General features: G+C 41.7%; 1 protein-coding gene across 1 annotated transcript in view; it reads right to left on the bottom strand.

Annotated features, from left to right (window-relative positions):
- Positions 1-5,119: 5,119 nt before the first annotated feature.
- LOC120040470 (pre-mRNA-splicing factor CWC22 homolog) overlaps positions 5,120-21,625 on the bottom strand; it is a 65,005-nt gene continuing 48,499 nt past the window's right edge. Inside the window, exons 16-21 of the mRNA XM_038985612.1 lie at positions 9,697-9,774; positions 9,240-9,392; positions 8,759-8,886; positions 8,476-8,577; positions 7,797-7,981; positions 5,120-6,324 (exon numbers count right to left, since the gene is read on the bottom strand). Coding sequence (XP_038841540.1) covers positions 5,579-6,324; positions 7,797-7,981; positions 8,476-8,577; positions 8,759-8,886; positions 9,240-9,392; positions 9,697-9,774 — 1,392 coding nt within the window. The 3' untranslated portion in view covers positions 5,120-5,578. The remainder of the gene's footprint in view (positions 6,325-7,796; positions 7,982-8,475; positions 8,578-8,758; positions 8,887-9,239; positions 9,393-9,696; positions 9,775-21,625) is intronic.

Here is a 21,625-nt window from a genome sequence, read left to right as displayed (position 1 = left end):
TTCATCCACACATCCCTAGTCCTACCTACTGTAGCCTACAGTAGAGGCATTCTTCAGTCAGGCACCTTTTTAGCACAGGAGAGGCAGGGAATGTAAAATCTGTCCTATGTATGGCCCAGGGGCAATCATCACACTAATGGTATGCTTGATGTATAGTCTCATTATCAGTGTAATGGCTGCCTGCCTGCTTCATGGCTGTATACCTGCAACCTGGCTGCCTGCTTCATGGGTGCATTATACCTGCAACCGGGCTGCCTGCTTCATGGCTGCATTATACCTGCAACCTGGCTGCCTGCTTCATGGCTGCATTATATCTGCAACCTGGCTGCCTGCTTCCTGCTACATGGCTTCTTGCTACCTGCTACCTGATTACTGGCTGTCTGCTAACTGGCTGCTACCGCCTGGAGTGGAAGGGTGATCTGTGGAGCCCCACAGAGAAGAGTCCCACGAGTCAAGGGATGTGTCCCAAATGGCACGCTACCTCTGTGCCTCTCTCTCTATGTACCCCCTTCTGAATAAGTTCATTACCAATTTACAGCTGCACTCCGATTCACTATATATCTACTCTCTGTGCTGTGAGACTGGCAGTAAAGGTTATATATCATATAACTATTGCATATAGGTTATCACATATATCCTTTAGGACACACTGTAAATACTTACATATTCTGAAGGGTTAAGAGACTGTTCTGTTTCTCTGAGTTGAGCAGTCTCATCCCAGTGAAACTGGTAATGGAAAAGCTTGGCTCTACCTCAATTGGTATTTCCACCATTCCTGACTCCCATCTCCTTGCTCCCTTCAAAACCTTACTGGAGGAGAAGGTCTCTCCCATTAGACCTTATCCAATGCATTCTGAGGCAGCGAGGAGGATGGATGCAAGGAAATCGAGGAAAGATTAACTGAGAAAGTGCCAAGGACTCCTTCTAGATAACCCATTGAGAATCTACCAGGCATTATGTTCCTCCCTTCATTGTTCTCTAAGAATTCTCAACCATTTGTATGACAGTTGAAATGAACCAGTACTCTTCTCTTGGAATCCAATAGTTGAAAAGGAAAACACTGAGCAGGAAAAATTACAAAACCCCCCTGAAATATCACATCTATGTAAGTATGCAAACCCTAAACTCAGTACTTTGTTGAAGCATCTTTGGCAGCGATTACAGCTTTGAGTCTTTTTGGCTATGACGCTACAAGCGTGCCACACCTGTATTTGGGGAGTTTCTCCCATTCTTCTCTGCAGGTTGGATGGGGAGCACCACAGCTATTTTCAGGTCTCTCCTGAGATGTTTGATCGGGTTCAAGTCTGGGCTATGGCTGGGCCACTCAAGGACATTCAGAGACATGTCCCAAACCCATTCCTACCTTATCCTGGCTGTGTGCTTAGGGTCGTTGTCCTGTTGGAAGGTGAACCTTTGCCCTAGTCTGAGGTCCTGAGTGGTCTGGAGCAGGTTTCATCAAGGAGCTCTCTGCTCCGTTCATCTTTCCCTCGATCCTGACTAGTCTACCAATCCCTGCCACTAAATAAACAGATGGTGACAGGTTTCCTCCAGACAAACACTTGTCATTCAGGCCAAAGAGTTCAATCTTGGTTTCATCAGACCAGAGAATCTTGTTTCTCATGGTCTGAGTCCTTAACTTCTTATGGCTGCAGGGGCAGTATTGAGTAGCTTGGATGAAAGGTGCACATAGGTGCCCAGAGTAAACGGCCTGCTCCTCAGTCATAGTTGCTAATATATGCATATTATTATTAGTATTGGATAGAAAACACTTTGAAGTTTCTAAAACTGTTTGAATTATGTCTGTGAGTATAACAGAACTCAAACCTTCCTGTTTGGATTTTTTCTGAGGCTGCTAGATTTTCAACCAAGCTCCCAATAAAATTACAGCGAGATATGGATGAGTTTTCACTTCCTACGGCTTCCACTAGATGTCAACAGTCAATAGAACTTTGTCTGATGACTCTAATGTGAAGGGGGGCCGAAGGAGACAGGAATGAGTAATCACTGCCCTGAGGTAACCACGCATTGAACACGCGCGTTCAACATGAGAGGGAGCTCCGTTCCATCGCTCAACTGAAGTCAATGTAATTCTCCGGTTGGGACGTTATTCAAGATGTATGTTAACAACATTCTAAAGATTGATTCAATACATCGTTTGACATGTTTCTACTGACTGTTACGGAACTTTTGGACATTTCGTCACGTTATAGTGGACGCGCTTTGTGACTTTGGAATTGTTTACCAAACGCGCTAACCAAAGTAGCAAATTGGACATAAATAACGGACATTATCGAACAAATCAAGCATTTATTGTGGACCTGGGATTCATAAGACTGCATTCTGATGAAGTTCATCAAATGTAAGGAAACATTTATCATGTATTTTCTGGTTTCTGTTGACTCCAACATGGTGGCTAATTTGGCTATTGTTCTGAGCGCCGTCTCAGATTATTGCATGGTTTGCTTTTTCCGTAAAGTTTTTTTGAAATCTGACACAGCGGTTGCATTAAGGAGAGGTATATCTATAATTCCATGTGTATAACTTGTATTATCATCTACATTTATGATGAGTATTTCTGTTGAAACGATGTGGCTATGCAAAATCACTTTTTTGATATAAATATAAACTTTATCAAACAAAACATACATTATTGTGTAACATGAAGTCCTATGAGTGTCATCTGATGAAGATCATCAAAGGTTAGTGATTCATTTTATCTCTATTTCTGCTTTTTCTGACTGCTATCTTTCACTGGAAAAATGGCTGTGCTTATTGTGGTTTGGTTTTCGCTGAAAAGCATATTTGAAATCGGACACTTTGGTGGGATTAACAACAAGATTACCTTTAAAATGATATAAGACACATGTATGTTTGAGGAATTTTAATTATGAGATTTCTGTTGTTTGAATTTGGCGCCCTGCACTTTATCTGGCTGCTGTCATATCGATCCCGTTAGTGGGATTGCAGCCATAAGAAGTTTTGAAGGTACCTTTTGGGAAACTCAAAGCGGGATGTCATGTGCCTTTTACTGAGGAGTGGCTTCCGTCTGGCCTGATTGGTGGAGTGCTGCAGAGATGGGAGAACCTTCCAGAAGGACAACTATCTCCACAGAGGAACTCTGGAGCTCTGTCAGAATGACCATCGGGTTCTTGGTCACTTCCCTGACCAAGGCCCTTCTCCCCCGATTGCATAGTTTGGCCGGGCTGCCAGTTATAGGAAGAATCTTGGTGGTTCCAAACTTCTTCCATTTAAGAACGATGGAGGCCATTGTGTTCTTTGGGACCTTCAATGCTGCAGACATTTTTTGGTACCCTTCCCCAGATCTGTGCCTCGTCCATTTTAGAATAAGGCTGTAACGTAACAAAATGTGGAAAAAGTCAAGGGGTCTGAACACTTTCCGAATGCTCTGTATGCTGATTTTATTATTTCTATTGTGCTTCAAATTTTCAGTTGCATCATAAAGCAAAGCTTGAATCAGCTCCCCTACCCCACCCCACTAGGGCAAGATTCTGACAGACATTCAATACGGAAACCGTTACCTTTTATAAACCAAATGGAAGCAAACTGAGCAAAACCAGAATTGCCATTGGACAAATTCAGTTCGGTCCCGCCCGCTTCATTGGCTTCCTTTTTTTTGAACCCCTTTTCTACCCAATTTCGTGGTATAGGATTGGTAGTTAGTCTTGTCCCATTGCTTCAACTCCCATATGGGAGAGGCGAAGGTCGAGAGCCGTGCGTCCTCCGAAACACAACCCAGCCAAGCCACACTGCTTCTTGACACAATGCCCGCTTAACCCGGAAGCCAACTGCACCAATGTGTCGGAGGAAACACTGTGCACTTGGCGACCGTGTCAGCGTGCATTGCACCCGGCCCGTCACAGGAGTCACTAGTGCGCGATGGGACAAGAACATCCCTACCAGCTAAACCCTCCCCTAACCCGGACGACCCTGGGCCAATTGTGTGGCGCCCCATGGTTCTCCCGGTCACAGCCGGCAGCGAGAGCCTGGACTCTAACCAGGAACTCTAGTGGCACAGCTCGCACTGCGTGGCAGTGCCTTAGACCACTTCGCCACTCGGGAGGCAGGCTTCCATTTACTAAACGTTTTGCAACAGAACCGGCATAATGAATACACCGCGATTTGCCAGAGTTCCCAACCTGGTCTCCTAGACTAGATGTAACATAGTAAACATAAAATTGGGACACTCAAAACTAGCATCATATGTCACATTTGGTGTGGTTACATAAGACAGGTGTACTTTAAGAAAAAATTAAAGTAGGGTGGTTGGTCGAGGTGGATGGGTAGGTGTATAACGGGAACCTCTATTAACCGAAAGTTTGCGTGTTCAAAACTCATCACGAACAATTTTAGCGAATTTGCAACAACTTACTACTTTCTAAGCTACTTTGCAACTCCTCAGCATGTTAGCTAACCCTTCCCATAACCCCTAACCTAGCTAACGTTATCAATAACAAATTAGAATTCATAACAATTCATACGTTTTTCTAAATTCCTAACATATCATACAAAATGGATGGACATCCAGAAATAAATACATACTATACGAAATGTAACATACTATTTGGAGTGTCCCCGATTTACATTTACTATGTTACGTCTTCCATCCCAATATTGACCCAGTTTTCCTGGAACCCTGTGTAATGCATTTTGGTATGTATGCCCTTGGGGAAAATGTTGAAGGTCCAATAAGGTTGGATCCCATTTGGAGATCACAATGTGAAGATCTATGTAAATGATGTAAGAAGCATGTATTCATACTGTATGCATGTTGTATGTACTGAAACTGTGTGATGACCGGTTATTGAATGCATTCTTACAAGAGTGTTTAACATAAACAATGTTGGAATTGCTCAGAACTGATCCTTTGTGGGTTGATGTGTGTTAGCAATCACCTGCTGGTTGTCCAAAAATGGTGGCGATTCAACAATTTAATGAACTGAAGTTGGCGGCCGATGTTCTGTAGTCAGAGGCAATAAGATTAGGCTTAGACAGCACCCGCTGATTTTAAGTACACTCTACCATCCATTGCTCTGGTGTTGCCTAGGGCAAACATGTTCAATATACTATATAATATTCAGTAATAAATCAAGTACAATTGAACAGTTGAATGATTTTTTTATGTTTTGTCTTATTTTTTATCAACACAAAAATAGGTTGCCACTAATACAAAATAGGTTGATGCATCAAATACAAATTCACAAGCTTTCTTGACTTTACCAGTCTTACATTGATAACACCCAGAGAAAGAAACAATCATAGAAACACTACTTTTGCAAGCAGATCTCTGCACTGTTATTGTTCCTATACAACCGCTGAACCATTCCTAAGAAAGATTTCATTTGGCAATATAAAATTGTAAAGGCTATGCATAAGACGCATACATTGAGAGAGACAGACAATGACAGATAATGAGATGGATGAGTTCAAGCTGGCATATGAACAGCATGACTATCATAACTACTATGGCTCTGTTTCAATGTCTGCAGTAGCACACAACTTCAAATTATGTAAGTATGGACATTGGAAAGTAAGCCTACTACTTGTCTCATTGGTCCGGCTATCTCCGTCTGCGCGGGGAGCTATTCCTGCTCCGTTCCTCGTTTCGCCTGGGTTCTCTGTATCTGTCAGAGTGATGGCGGTTCTCCCTGTTCTCCTTGTCCGCCCGCTCTGCCCTCTCCGCCTGCCGCTCCACCCCGTTCCTGTTCGAGTCCCTGGAGGAATCCATGTCCTTCTCCTTGCGGCTGCTCCTCTCCCGTGACTTTGACCTCTCTTTTTCTCTGTCCCTGCCTCCACTGCTCACTGGTTCCTTCTCTTTCTCAGGGCTACGGTGTCTGACTCGGTCACGGTCGGCCTGGGGGGCTTGGTGTTTCCCATCGTTTCCCTCCCCATCGTCCTTGTTGTGCCTGCGGGCCTCTGGCTGTCTGTCCCCGTCCTCATAGTCTCGGTCTCTGCCAGGCCTGCCACGAGGCAGCTCCTTGTCTTTGTGCCCTCCACGGTCAGCACGGTCGGGTCTCTCATGTGTGGGTGGCGGAGCATCTTCTACTCGATCCCGGTGGCGAGAGGCTTTGTGGCGGTCCTCAGGCCCGGGTCTCCCCCCGCCGCGCTCCGCCTCCTCTTCATCGCTACTGCTGTCATCACGGCGACGGTTCTCGTGTCTCAGACTCCTATTGGGCCGTTCCTCCAGAGTTGACTTCTTCTTTTTGGAAGAAGCCTTGTCCTTGGTCTTCTTGTCTTTCTTCTTGTCTTTGTCGCTCTTCTTCTTTTTGCTCTGGCCTTTGCTCTTTTTACGCCTCGAATCGGAATCTGCCAAACAGTACATTTGTCTTAGAAACTAAATATATCCAGACTTTGAATCAAAATCTATTAAACATGAGTAAAGAGTCTAAATACATCCAGAAGCATGCACACAACATGCCAGTTTGCCAGCCCATAGAGGGGCACATTCTCTATGCTGTGTATAAATAAAATAAAAAATCTGTCAGTTTTGCCATTCCATACGAGTGGTCTGAGCTATGCCATGTGATGGGAGTTTGAGGGGGGCTTAGGTGTGTCCTAAATGGCACCCTATTTCCTATATAGTGCACTACTTTTGACCAGAGCCTTCTAGGGAATAGGGTGCCATTTGGGATGCAGCCTGTGTGCAGATGATGTGTGGTGATGACAGACTGTGCTTTTGGCCAGTGCATGTTAACATGTCACTCTGCCCTACAGAGAGCAGGCCAGGGGCACCCAACACCACACTAGTCAAACAGTCACTAGACCGCCAGAGTACAAAACTGACAATTTACTGAGAACCAACTGAAGCTCAGAGGTATTGGACATTTCAGTGAACAGAGGTCATTTTGTCGCTATTGATTTGAAAGCAGTGATTATGTAGAGGACATCTGTTTCACCAGGACAATCACTGCTCTCTTGTTAAATTGGATATTTAAAATGTATCCCTGAAATATACATGTTTTCTTAAATTGAAAAAGTGAATACAGACTGGTCCTTGGTTGGCAGTAGTTGCATTTCATCAGCATGGGACTGACACAAAAAGCCATCTTAATGTCCCTGATGCCACGATTAACACGATGTAGCCTAAACACTCCCATAAGTTGCTTTGGATAAAAACCACACTAAATGGCAAATATTATTACCATATAATGTGACATGAGGGACAGGCCTTTTCTAGGGAAATAGTGATGTGATTCAAAACAGACAAGTTTCATGTCAATAGAGCTGGCCAATTAAAATAATTAGCATGCTGAGTTAGAGGGCTAAGTACAACACTGACATTCCTCAAGGTGAGGCATGCAATGACTCATGACGCAGGCTGACACACAGAGACACACACAGAGACACACACAGAGACACAAACACACACAGAGCAGAGTTGGCCACCCTCACAGTAGGGACAAGGAAAAAAGGGTACAACCATAGAAACAGAATTACTAATTTTACAGGCACCACCACCTCACCGGACACAACACAACACAGGCATTAGAATTAGGTGAAGGTTGAGGGCAGACAGTTAAAGGACGAGCACTTTTAATTCGTCTAAGAAAATATTCAGACTGCTGGTTAAAAGAGAGCTGGGTTGTAAGTTGATTGCAATGATGTCCTTTCAACTACCTAAGTCTAAGTGTAACAATAAAAAAATCAAAGTGAGGGTGGCCTGGTCCCAGATTGTTTAAAGTGCTGTTTGTGCCACCAATGACCAAAGTAGAAATAACAAACAGATCTGGGACCAGGCTATAATAAGGGACTATCAGGGTGGTAAAGCTACTCTGTACCTGAGCTGTTGCTGGACGAGTCAGAGTCAGTGGAAGAGTCAGAGCTGTCACTGTCGCTGCTGTCACTGTCTGAGGAGGACGAGTCAGAGGAGGAAGAGGACGAGTCGGAGTCTGACGACTCCACATCCTGGTTCTGGGTCATGATTATCTTGGGGGCGTTCTTCAGATGCTCACGGAGCTCATCCCTATGGGAGGGAGGGAGAGTGGGTAGAGCGAGGGAGAAGGAGAGAGAATGAGAAGGGGAAAGAGAGCAAGAGAGAGAGATGGAGAAAGAATAAATTATGACACACCCCCTTTATATAGCCTTGTTATTGTGTTACTTTTATTAGTACTTTTTGTTTTAGTCTACTTGGTAAATATTTTCTTCTTCTTGAACTGCACTGTTGGTTAAGGGCTTGTAAGTAAGCATTTCACGTCTATACTTGATGTATTCGGCACATGTGACAAATAAAGTTTGATTTGGCAGGAGATCACAGCAGGATGGTGACGGAATACCCCAACCTGTTATATTACAATGTGTTCCTGTGTGTCTCTGCAGGTAAAGGCAGCAGCAATGCGAAGGTTGTGGGTTAACAAATCACAAACACATACATAAAACGTATATGCAATCTCATTGTGTTGTTGCTTTGGATGAAAGTGGCACGTATTATGATTATATTATTAGAATGGAGACACTAACGTAAGTCCACCCAGGCCAATGGAGGTGAAGAAATTTATGGCGAATCGGGTGTTCCTGGGGTTGTCACGAGGGAAGAGACCCTCGAAGAAGGGCTGCAACGTCCTGGAAGATACAAAAAAGATTGGATGAGACAATCCCATGCATCAAAACGTGACAATTAAATGTATTTAAATTCAATTTAATTTATCCCCTCAAGAGAATAGCAGAGCCAGATTACAAGTATCAACATCCTCAAGTGACATATTACTTGACAGTGGAGGGGGAGAAGATTAGATTGACGTACATATCCTTGAGTCGTTCATTGAGCCTGGGCAGACCCATGTAGGCACAGAGCTCCTGGAACAAGATCTTGACGAAGATTCGACTGGACGACGTGGTGGTGTCCTCACTGACTTTAATACATTCCAGCACCTGAGAGAGAAATACAAAAACACGCAGGTCAACTAGATTAGTAGCTGTTGAAGGGCACTCAAATCACCAACTACGTTGCCTTAATGCCCAGCGTTAGATGAATCGATCAATAAGATTTAAAGCCATATTGATGCTGTAATACATTATGTCACGAACCCATGTGCGTAGTAACGGCAGAGTCAGCACAAGGTTTTAGGTTAGAGATGTTGAGTTACTGTAGACAAAATGGCACCCTAATCCCCATGTAGTGCACTAATTTCAACCAGGGCCCATTGGGCACAGTCAAAATAAGTGCACTATATAGAGAATAGGGTGCCAATTGAGACACAACCCTAGAGAGCTACAATACATACACTCCACGGGACAGAGTCAGTGTACAGGAGATGAGCAAACATCCTGGCAACGTTTCTCAGTTTATTGGTCTCTAGGCGATGGATGGTTTCATACTGCTCCATGAAGATGGCCTCAAAACTCTCCATATAGTCCTTCTTCAGCAGACAAAACCTCTGAGAAATTAACAGAGTTCACAATGTTAGTTGAGAGTAGAATATAGTTGGTCTTAACGCAGTGCTCTTGAATGCGAGACAAATTCCTGTAAAAAGACAAATGAATGAACTCCACTGTAGTAAACTACAAGGCTTATCAACAAATGTAATTTCAAGGGTGATGAAATTCCAACTTACAGCATGCAACATAACAGACTAAGTTAATGAAAATTGTCTCAGGGAAATGATAGAAAATGATGAAATATATATTTTGGTTATATTTAAATTAAAGAATATATAAATATATATTATTTGGTCTTCTTACCCCTGCTAGAAGACCAAAGAACTTCTCGTAGGTCCTCTGTTGGGCACAGCAGTCTAGAATCATGTTGCACAGCTCTTTCTGTTGGGAGAAGGCAGATACAAAAATAGCTTTAATCACTGGAACATGGACACAGAGGGGATGCTGAGACTTGGCCAAACCAGGAAGGACTGCACCTATGGGGGATATAAAAAGACCCATCTGTTACATCCTCCTGCAGCCAGCGAGAAGCCGGTCCTAAATGGGACCCTATTCTCTACATAGTATACTACTTTGACGTGGCCCAGGTGAAAAGTAGTGCACTACATAGGGAACAGGGTGCCATTTTGGACATAACCATTCTGTGTCCTCTCATCCTCCAACCAATATCCCAGCCAAGCAGATTATTGATTTAAAAATACTATATTTTCATTGAGGAGGCCAGCCTTGGGCAACCATGGGCTGTGGTGTGATCAATCTTGAAATGAACGTCCTGGACAGGCCATGACCTGGCAGGGGCTGGCACCAAATTACACTGGTGGTGAGGAGAGATAGGAGAATCATGTTTGTGATATGGAGGGAGGAAAAATCGATACAAATTGGACTATTTGCTCATCATGTAAAATCTGAATGATTCCTTGGACTCATACCAAAGAATGCCGAAGTCATGTCAGAAAATGTTTTTCCAGGGTGTGATGTAATATGGAAGACCCGGCAAGCCAGCCTATTCCTTATAATGTAAATTTCAACAGATATAACTTCCATGTATAACTTCAAATTAAAGTAAATCGTTTGCACTCATGACTGCTGGTTTCAATAAAATGTTCAGGTAAGTTACAAGCAAATACTTTATGAATTTATTGTTACAAATCAACTTGCAAGGTTGCTAGCCAACTAGCCTGCTAACATTAGCCCTACCAGCCTGCTAATGTTACGTTAGCACTGAGTCAGCCAGTTGCTATGAATGCCTATCTTACAGCTACATCAAAGTAAATCAAAGTTGTGGAAATATATAACACAATCTAACCAGTTATCAAAAAATGTTAGGTATATGCAGTTATCTTAGCCAGCAAGTTAGCCAGCCAGCTCACATTAGCTCTTTAGCCAACTAGCTATTAGCCTAGCCAACCACCACGGTGTAGGTCGGCAAGCTAAAGCCCAACTACTGGAGACCAGCTAGAACACAACACAACTAAAACATAACCGCAGATTAAAAGAAAAGAGAGAGCAGAGACTTACAGACGGACGGCTGGGGCCCAGCCAAAGGTAACACACTTTTAAATGAGTCCAGGCCGAGTTAGCTACCAAAGCGAGGGGGAGGCGGGCGCTTCACCGGGCTGAAATCCAAATTTGATAGTTTACAGATGTCAGTCAGCTAGCGAGGTAGCACTAAACCAAGGTAGAAAAAGTTACAAAACTCCCCAAAAGCACCAGAGCCTGCCGTACTAAAGGGTTCCCACTAGAGAACATAAAATCTGTGAATAGCATGAGGTGTAGCTATCGTAAACCAGCTTGAGCTAGCTACCGAGCTAGCATACGAACTTGGTAGCCAGAGTAGAGTAGATCCTTCATGACGCTGACAAATAGTGCATTGTGGGGAGTTTAGAAGTATTCCGGAATTAAGTTAATAAATATGTAATAACCTTGAAAAATAAAATATTGTACTTATAGGTAACCAGATTGAGACTACAACTAAATTACTAAATCTTTGACTACACTGAGTTACATTGGTGAGGAAAAACTCATGCTTCCTAGCATTTAACTTATCATGTGGGCTAAAACATGAATGATTCATGTGTGAACACATTTAAATTCATTGAGAAAGTAAAGGTGTGAGAGAAACTTCTCAGCATGTAGCCTAGCTAGCTGACAGACTGAACAACTCATTTAACATCTCTGCACAGTTATGAAAATAATGATGGTTATGACTGAGGCTAGAAGCTGTATGGTTTGTTATTGAGAGGCACGTCTGTCTGGTAACGGGTCTCTCTGCCACAGACGAAAAAGCCCTGGAAGCAGACAGCAGCAGGAGGCTGTGTTATGTTGTGTGATACTGAGATTGGAAAGTGTGATGTTCACACAGTGTGCCTGATTCTCTGCCTGGCATGGCAACACGATGGGAATGAGACTGCTGTCTGTCCCCCATCTCATCTCAGAACCCCTTCCATCCTGAGGACACTCAGGGTACCTCCCAAATGGCACCCTATTCCCTAATAGCGCACTACTTTGACCAGAGACACAAGTAGTGCTCTCTATAAGGAATAGGGTGCCATTTGGGATGCATCTACCAAAAGCATGTCCCCCATGCTCGTCGCCCATTCCAAAATCATAGGCATGAATATGGAGTTGGTCGCCCCTTTGCTTCTATAACAGTCTCCACTCATCTGGGAAAGCTTTCCACTAGATGTTGGAACACTAGATGTTCAGTCAGAAGAGCATGGCTCGCAGTCGGCGTTCCAATTAATCCCAAAGGTGTTTGATGGGGTTGAGGTCAGGGCTCTGTGCAGGCCAGTCAAATTGTTCCACACCAATCTCGACAAACCATTTCTATACGGACCTTGTTTGTGCACGGGGGCATTGTCATTGTATGCGTCTTGCGGTTATCATTTCAACAGGTAAGGGCCTTTCCCAAACTGTTGCCACAATCTTGGAAGCACAGAATCGTCTAGAATATCATTTTATGCTGTAACGTTAACTTCTTTGGGATAGGGGGCAGCATTTTCACGTTTGGATGAAAAGCGTGCCCAGAGTAAACTGCCTGCTACCCAGGCCGTTGCTAATATATGCATAGTATTAGTAGATTTGGATAGAAAACACTCTGAGGTTTCTAAAACTGTTTGAATCATGTCTGTGACTATAACAGAACTTATTTGGCAGGCGAAACCCCGAGGACAAACCATTCAGAATTTGTTTTGAGGTCACTCTTTTCAATGGGAATCCAGATTTCTAAAGGGACCTTCTTGCAGTTCCTATCGCTTCCACTGGATGTCAACAGTCTTTAGAAATTGGTTGAGGTTTTTCCTTTGAGAAATGAAGAAGTAGCCATGTTCAGAATGAGGCTCGAGTGAAGTGTACTGTTTGTTAGAGGCGCGTGACCTGAAAGCATGCTACACATTGTTTTCCTCCGGTATTGAACACAGATCATCCCGTCTTCAATTTTATTGATTGTTTAGGTTACAAAATACCTAAAGTTGTATTACAAAAGTATTTTGAAATTTTTGGACAAAGCTTACAGGTAACTTTTGTAGTCATGTTGAGCGAGTTGGAACCGGTGTTCTTCTGGATCATACGCGCCAAATAAATGGACATTTATCGACGGAATTAATCGAACAGAAGGACCATTTGTGATGTTTATGGGACATATTGGAGTGCCAACAGAAGAAGCTCGTCAAAGGTAAGGCATGAATTATATCTTTATTTCTGCGTTTTGTGTCGCGCCTGGAGGGTTGAAATATTATGGTCTGTGATTGTTTGCTTGGATGCTATCCTCAGATAATAGCATTGTATGCTTCCGCCGTAAAGCATTTTTGAAATCTGACACGTTGGCTGGATACACAACAAGTGTAGCTTTAATTTGGTATATTGAATGTGTGATTTCATGAAAGTAAAATTTTTATAGTAATATATTTGAATTTGGCACTCTGCATTTTCACTGGATGTTGGCCAGTTGGGACGCTACTGTCCCACATATCCTCAGAGAGGTTAAGATATCCTAACTAAGATGTCCTAACTAAGGGGCCTAGCCCAAACGGTGACATTTGGCACTATGCAGTCGGGCAGGTAGCGTTCTCCTGGCATCCGCCAAACCCAGATCCACCAAACCCAGATGGTGACGTGTGATTCATGACTCCAGAAAACAGTTTCCACTGTTAGGCTTGTGTGCAGCTGCTCAGCCATGGAAACGCATTTCATGAAGCTCCCGACGAACAGTTATTGGGCTGACATTGCTTCCAGAGGCAGTTTGGAACTCAGTAGTGAGTAATGCAACCGAGGACAGACAATTTTTACGTGCTACATGCTTCAGCGGTCCTGTTCTGTGAGCTTGTGTGGCCTACCACTTCGCGGCTGAGCCGTTGTTGCTCCTAGACGTTTCCACTTCACAATAACCGCACTTGACCGGGGCAGCTCTAGCAGTGCAGAAATTTGACATACTGACTTGTTGGAAAGGTGGCAATCTATGACGGTGCCATGTTGAAAGTCACTGAGGTCTTCAGTAATGCTATTCTACTGCCAATGTTTGTCTATGGAGATTGCATGGCTGTGTGCTCGATTTTATACATCTCTCAGCAACGGGTGTGGCTGAAATAGCTGAATCCACTAAATTTCAAAGGGCGTTCACATACTTTTGAATATATATAGTGTATCAGCCAGGGCCCATACAGGGCCAGCAAAGTCAATGCATAGAAATGACCAACTGGAACAGTGACAATCTTCTACTGAAATATCCAATCACAACATCAACACTCTGGCTGTGTCTGAAATGGCACACTATTCCCTATATAGTGCACTAATGTCAGCTGGTAGACATCATGGAACACAGCAGCAATACAACTCTACCAACTAGAGGTCGACCGATTATGATTTTTCAACGCCGATCCCGATACAGATTATTGGAGGACCAAAAAAAGCCCATATTAATCGGCCGATTTTTTTATATTTATTTGTAATAACGACAATTACAACAATACTGAATGAACACTTTTATTTTAACTTAATATAATACATCAATAAAATCAATTTAGCCTTAAATAAATAAGGAAACATGTTCAATTTGGTTTAAATAATGCAAAAACAAAGTGTTGGAGAAGAAAGTAAAAGTGCAATATGTGCCATGTAAAAAAGCTAACATTTAAGTTCCTTGCTCAGAACATGAGAACATATGAAAGCTGGTGGTTCCTTTTAACATGAGTCTTCAATTTTCCCAGGTAAGAAGTTTTAGGTTGTAGTTATTATAGGAATTATAGGACTATTTCTCTCTATACGATTTGTATTTCATATACCTTTGACTATTGGATGTTCTTATAGGCACTTTAGTATTGCCAGTGTAACAGTATAGCTTCCGTCCCTCTCCTCGCTCCTACCTGGGCTCGAACCAGGAACACATCGACAACAGTCACCCTCGAAGCAGCGTTACCCAAGCAGAGCAAGGGGAACAACTACTCCAAGTCTCAGATCGAGTGACGTTTGAAACGCTATTAGCGCGCACCCCGCTAACTAGCTAGCCATTTCAAATCGGTTACACCAGCCTAATCTCGGGAGTTGATAGGCTTGAAGTCATAAACAGCGCAATAGCTGCTGGCAAACGCACGAAAGTGCTGTTTGAATGAATGCTTACGAGCCTGCTGCTGCCTACCATCGCTCAGTCAGACTGCTCTATCAAATCATAGACTTAATTATAACATAATAAGACACAGAAATACGAGCCTTTGGTCATTAAAATGGTCGAATCTGGAAACTATCATTTCGAAAACAAAACATTTATTCTTTCAGTAAAATACGGAAACGTTCCGTATTTTTTCTAACGGATGGCATCCCTAAGTCTAAATATTGCTGTTACATTGTACAACCTTCAATGTTGTCATAATTATGTACAATTAATTACGGCCTTTGTTAGAAATAAATGGACTTCACACAGTTCGCAATGAGCCAGGCGGCCCAAACTGCTGCATATACCCTGACTGCTTGCACCGAACGCAAGAGAAGTGACACAATTTCCCTAATTATAAGAAATACATGTTAGCAGGCAATATTAACTAAATATGCAGGTTTAAAAAGATATACTTGTGTATTGATTTTAAAGAAAGGCATTGATGTTTATGGTTAGGTACATTGGTGCAACGACAGTGCTTTTTTCGCAAATGAGCTTGTTAAATCATCACCGTTTGTCGAAGTTGGCGCATCGATTATATGCAAAGCAGGACACGCTAGATAAACTAGTAATATCATCAACCATGTGTAGTTAACCTGTTTGGATAGGGGGCAGCATTTTCACTTTTGCATGAAATGCGTGCCCAGAGTAAACTGCCTGCTACTCTGTCCCAGATGCCAATATATGCATATTATTAGTAGTATTGGATAAAATGCGCGCTCCCGACAGAGTTAGCTCTCGTTCCAATGCTTTGCTACAGACGATGGAATTCTCCGGTTGGAACATTATTGATGATTTATGTTAAAAACATCCTAAAGATTAATTCCATACATCGTTTGATATGTTTCTACGACCTGTAACGTAACTGAGTTTTTGTCTGGACCTAGTGCTCATGAAGATGGATTACTGGGCTGAACACAATAATAACTAGTGGCTATTTGGACATAAATGATGGACTTTATGGAACAAATCAGTCATTTATTGTCGAACTGGGATTCCTGGGAGTTCATTCTGTTGAATATCATCAAAGGTAAGTGAATATTTATCATGTTATTTCTAACTTCTGTTGACTCCAACATGGCGGAAATTTCTTTGGTTGGATTGGGCTCTGAGCGCGGTACTCAGATGATGCTTTTTCCAATTATTATTATTATTATTTTTTTAAATCTGACACAGCGGTTGCATTAACTTCTCTAGGATAGGGGGCAGCATTTTCACTTTTGGATAAATAGCGTGCCCAATTTCAACTTCCTTCTACTCATCCCCAGAATATAAGATATGCATATTATTAGTAGATTTGGATAGAAAACACTGAAGTCCCTAAAACTGTTTGAATCATGTCTGTGAGTATAACAGAACTAATGTAGCAGGCAAAACCCCAAGGACTAACCATTCAGATTTATTTTTTTTGAGGTCACTGTCTGTTCAATAAGTTTTCATTGGGATACTAGATTTCTAATCAACCTGTTTGCAGTTCCTACCGCTTCCACTGGATGTCACCAGTCTTTGGAAATTGGTTGAGGTTATTCCTTTGTGCAATGAAGAAGTACGGCCATCTGGAATCAGTGTAACGTTATGTGTACTGTTTGAGAGTTGCGCAAGACTAGAAAAGTAGCGTTAGTTTGTTGTCCTCCTGTATTGAAAACAGATAGACCCGTCTTCAATTTGATCGATTGTTAATGTTTAAAAATACCTAAAGTTGTATTACAAAAGTAGTTTGAAATGTTTTGGCAAAGTTTAGAGGTCATTTTTGAGATATTTTGTAGTGACGTTGCGCAAATTGGAAGCTGTTTTTTTTCTGGATCAAACTCGCCAAATAAATGGACATTTTGGATATATATGGACGGAATTAATCGAACAAAAAGGACCATTTGTGATGTTTATGGGACATATTGGAGTGCCAACAAAAGAAGCTCGTCAAAGGTAAGGCATGATTTATATTTTATTTCTGCGTTTTGTGTTGCGCCTGCAGGGTTGAAATATGCTACACTCTCTTTGTTAACTGTTGTGCTATCATCAGATAATCGCATCTTATGTTTTCGCCGAAAAGCCTTTTTAAAATCTGACATGTTGGCTGGATTCACAACGAGTGTAGCTTTAATTTGGTATCTTACATAAGTGATTTAATGAAAGTTTGATTTTATATCATTTTTTTAAATTTTATTTGGCGCTCTGCATTTTCCTTGGCTATTGGCCAAGTGGGACGCAAGCGTCCCGCCTATCCCAGAGAGGTTTAAAGGAGAAGTCTATCTTTAATTCTGTGAATAACACTTGTATCTTTTATCGATGTTTATTATGAGTATTTCTGTGGCTATCTGCAAGATCATCGGATGTTTTGGAATCAAAACATTACTGCACGTAACGCGCCAATGTAAACTGAGATTTTTGGATATAAATATGCACATTAGCGAACAAAACATACATGTCTTGTGTAACACGATGTCCTATGAGTGTCATCTGATGAAGATCATCAAAGGTTAGTGATTCATTTGATCTATATTTCTGCTTTTTGTGACTCCTATCTTTGGCTGGAAAATGGCTGTGTTTTTTTGACTTGGCTCTGAACTAACATAATCATATGTTGTGCTTTCGCTGTAAAGCCTTTTTGAAATCGGACACGATGGGTAGATTAACAAGATGTTTATCTTTCATTTGCTGTATTGGACTTGTTAACCTCTTTGGGATATGGGGGCGCTGTTTTCACTTTGTAAAAAATCGTTCCCAAATTAAACTGCCTCGTACTCAATTCTTGCTCGTACAATATGCATATTATTATTACTATTGGATAGAAAACTCTCAAGTTTCTAAAACCGTTTGAATTATATCTGTGAGTAAAACAGAACTCATTTTGCAGCAAACTTCCTGTTAGGAAGTGAAAAATCTGAAATCGAGACTCTGTTCCAGGGCCTCCCTATTAATTTGCTTGAAATCTATGGATATACATGCACTTCATACGCCTTCCACTAGATGTCAATAGGCAGTGAGAGGTGGAATGGGGTGTCTAGCTTTATCTGAGGTCAAAAGAGAGCTCTTGGAATGACATGACCCCAATTTCCTTTGTTCAGCAAGGCGCGGGAAGGAACTCTGGATTGCCTTCTGAAAAGCTTTCATTATAGACGGCTAATATCTCCGGCTTTGATTTTATTTGATAAATGTGATAATATCATCGTAAAGTATGTTTTTTCAATATAGTTTTATCAGATTATTGAAAGTTTATTGGGAGTTTTGGCGTGTTCCGTTCTCTGCGTTTGGTGGAGATGGACAGCTTCGCGCCACTTGGCTAGCTTTGGTTGCTAATTCGACAGGAAAAAAGGACATTCTAAAACCAAACAACGATTGTTCTGGACAAAGGACCCCTTGTACAAGATTCTGATGGAAACTCAGCAAAAGTAGGACCCATTTATGATGTTATTTCGTATTTCTGTCGAAAATGTTTAGTATTATTTTCCGCCCTGATTTTGGGCGCTGTCTCGCTATAACGTAAGCTGTATGTCGTACTAAAGTTATTTTTAGAATTCTAACACGGCGATTGCATTAAGAACTAGTGTATCTATCATTTGCTGTACAACATGTATTTTTTAGTAAAGTTTATGATGAGTTATTTGGTCAGAATAGGTGAGTGTCAGAAATATATCCGGAGATTCTGGAAAAAAGTTGCTACGTTTTCACAATGTATAACCACGGATTTCAGCTCTAAATATGCACATTTTCGAACAAAAGATAAGTGTATTGTATAACCTGATGTTATAGGACTGTCATCTGATGAAGCTTGTCAAGGTTAGTGAAAAATTATATATCTTTTGCTGTTTTTTTGCGATCGCTAACTTTTGCTGCTGATAAATGGGTTGTGTTTTTGGCTATTGTGGTAAGCTAATATAATGCTATATTGTGTTTTCGCTGTAAAACACTTAAAAAATCTGAAATATTGGCTGGATTCACAAGATGTTTGTCTTTCATTTGCTGTACACCATGTATTTTTCATAAATGTTTTATGATGAGTATTTAGGTATTTCACGTTGGTCTCTGTAATTGTTCTAGCTGCTTCGGTGCTATTTGTGATTGTAGCTGCAATGTAAAACTATGATTTATACCTGAAATATGCACATTTTTCGAACAAAACATATATTTATTGTATAACATGTTATAAGACTGTCATCTGATGAAGTTGTTTCTTGGTTAGTGACTAATTCTATCTCTATTTGGTCGGTTTTGTGCAAGCTACCTGTGCTGTGAAAGAAATGTCTGTGCTTTTTTGTATTTGGTGGTGAGCTAACATAAATATACGTGGTGTTTTCGCTGTAAAACATTTTTAAAAATCGGACATGTTGGCTGGATTCACAAGATGTTTATCTTTCATTTGCTGTATTGGACTTGATAATGTGTGAAAGTTAAATATTTCTGAAAAATATTTTTTGAATTTCGCGCTCTGCCTTTTCAGTGGAATGTGGGCGGGGTTCCGCTAGCGGAACACCTGCGCTAGAAAGGTTAACTAGTGATTATGTTAAGATTGATTGTTTTTTGTAAGATAAGTTTAATGCTAGCTAGCAACTTACCTTGGCTTCTTGCTGCCCTCGCGTAACAGGTAGTCAGCCTGCCACGCAGGTTCCTCGTGGAGTGCAATGTAAGGCAGGTGGTTAGGACTAGTAACCGGAAGATTACAAAAACGAATCCCCGAGCTGGCAAGGTAAAAATCTGTCGTTCTGACCCTGAACAAGGCAGTTAAACCCACCGTTCCTAGGCCGTCATTGAAAATAAGAATGTGTTCTTAACTGACTTGCCTAGTTAATTAAGGTGTAAATAAAAAAAATAGGCAAATCGGTGTCCAAAAATACAGATTACCGATTGTTATGAAAACTTGAAATCGGCCCTAATTAATCGGCCATTCCGATTAATCGGTCGACCTCTACTACCAACACTTTAAAACTAGTGGTTCAGGTACAGTTGAAGTTGGAAGATTACATACACCTTAGCCAAATACATTTTAACTCAGTTTTTCACAATTCCTTACATTTAATCCTAGTAAACATTCCCTGTCTTAGGTCAGTTAGGATCACCACTTTATTTTAAGAATGTGAAATGTCAGAATAATAGTAGAGAGAATGATATATTTCAGCTTTTATTTCTTTCATCACATTCCCAGTGGGTCAGAAGTTTGCATACACTCAATTAGTATTTGGTAGCATTGCCTTTAAATTGTTTAACTTGGGTCAAACGTTTCCACAAGCTTCCCACAATAAGTTGGGTGAATTATGGCCCATTCCTCCTGACAGCTGGTGTAACTGAGTCAGGTTTGTAGGCCTCCTTGCTCGCACACACTTTAACAGTTCTGCCCACAAATGTTCTATAGGATGGAGGTCAGGGCTTTGTGATGGCCTCTCCAATACCTTGACTTTGTTGTCCTTAAGCCATTTTGCCACAACTTTGGAAGTATGCTTGGGGTCATTGTCCATTTGGAAGACCCATTTGCGACCAAGCTTTAACTTCCTGACTGATGTCTTGAGATGTTGCTTCAATATATCCACATCATTTTCCGTCCTCATGATGTCATCTATTTTGTGAAGTGCACCAGTCCCTCCTGCAGCAAAGCACCCCCACAACATGATGCTGCCACCCTCGTGCTTCACGGTTGGGATGGTGTTCTTCGGCTTGCAAGCCTCCCTCTTTATCCTCCAAACATATCGGTGGTCATTATGGCTAACAGAACTATTTTTGATTCATCAGGCCAGGGCACATTTCTCCAAAAAGTACGATCTTTGTCGCCATGTGTAGTTGCAAACCGTAGTCTGGCTTCTTCCTTGCTGAGCAGCCTTTCAGGTTATGTCAATATAGGACTCGTTTTTACTGTGGATATATTTAAGTTTGTACCCATTCCCTCCAGCATCTTCACAAGGTCCTTTGTTGTTGTTTTGGGATTGATTTGCACTTTTCGCACCAAAGTACGTTCATCTCTAGATGACAGAACGCGTCTCCTTCCTGAGCGGTATGACGGCTGCGTGGTTCCATGGTGTTTATACTTGCGTACTATTTTTTGTACAGATGAACGTGGTCCCTTCAGGCGTTTGGAAATTGCTCCCAAGGATGAACCAGACTTGTGGAGGTCTACAATTTTTTTCTGAGGTCTTTGCTGGTTTCTTTTGATTTTCCCATGATGTCAAGTAAAGAGGCACTGAGTTTGAAGCTAGGCCTTGAAATGCATCCACAGGTACACCTCCAATTGACTCAGAAGCTTCTAAAGCCATGACATAATTTTCCAAGCTGTTGAAAGGCAGTCAACTTAGTGTATGTAAACTTCTGACCCACTGGAATTGTGATACAGTGAATTATAAGTGAAATAATCTGTCTGTAAACAATTGTTGGAAAAATTACTTGTGTCATGCACAAAGTAGATGTCCTAACCGACTTGTCAAAACCATAGTTTGTTAACAAGTAATGTGTGGAGTGGTTGAAAAACGAGTTTTAATGACTCCAACGTAAGTGTATGTAAACTTCCGACTTCAACTGTAAATTAAGGTTCAGGTAAAGACCAAGGGGATAGATTTGAGACAGAGAGACAGGCCGCTCAGAAGATAATCATTTCCCTTCCTG

This window comes from Salvelinus namaycush, unplaced genomic scaffold (assembly GCF_016432855.1).
Source record: "Salvelinus namaycush isolate Seneca unplaced genomic scaffold, SaNama_1.0 Scaffold355, whole genome shotgun sequence".
Lineage (NCBI taxonomy): Eukaryota > Metazoa > Chordata > Actinopteri > Salmoniformes > Salmonidae > Salvelinus > Salvelinus namaycush.
This window is presented reverse-complemented; position numbering and strand designations above follow the sequence as displayed.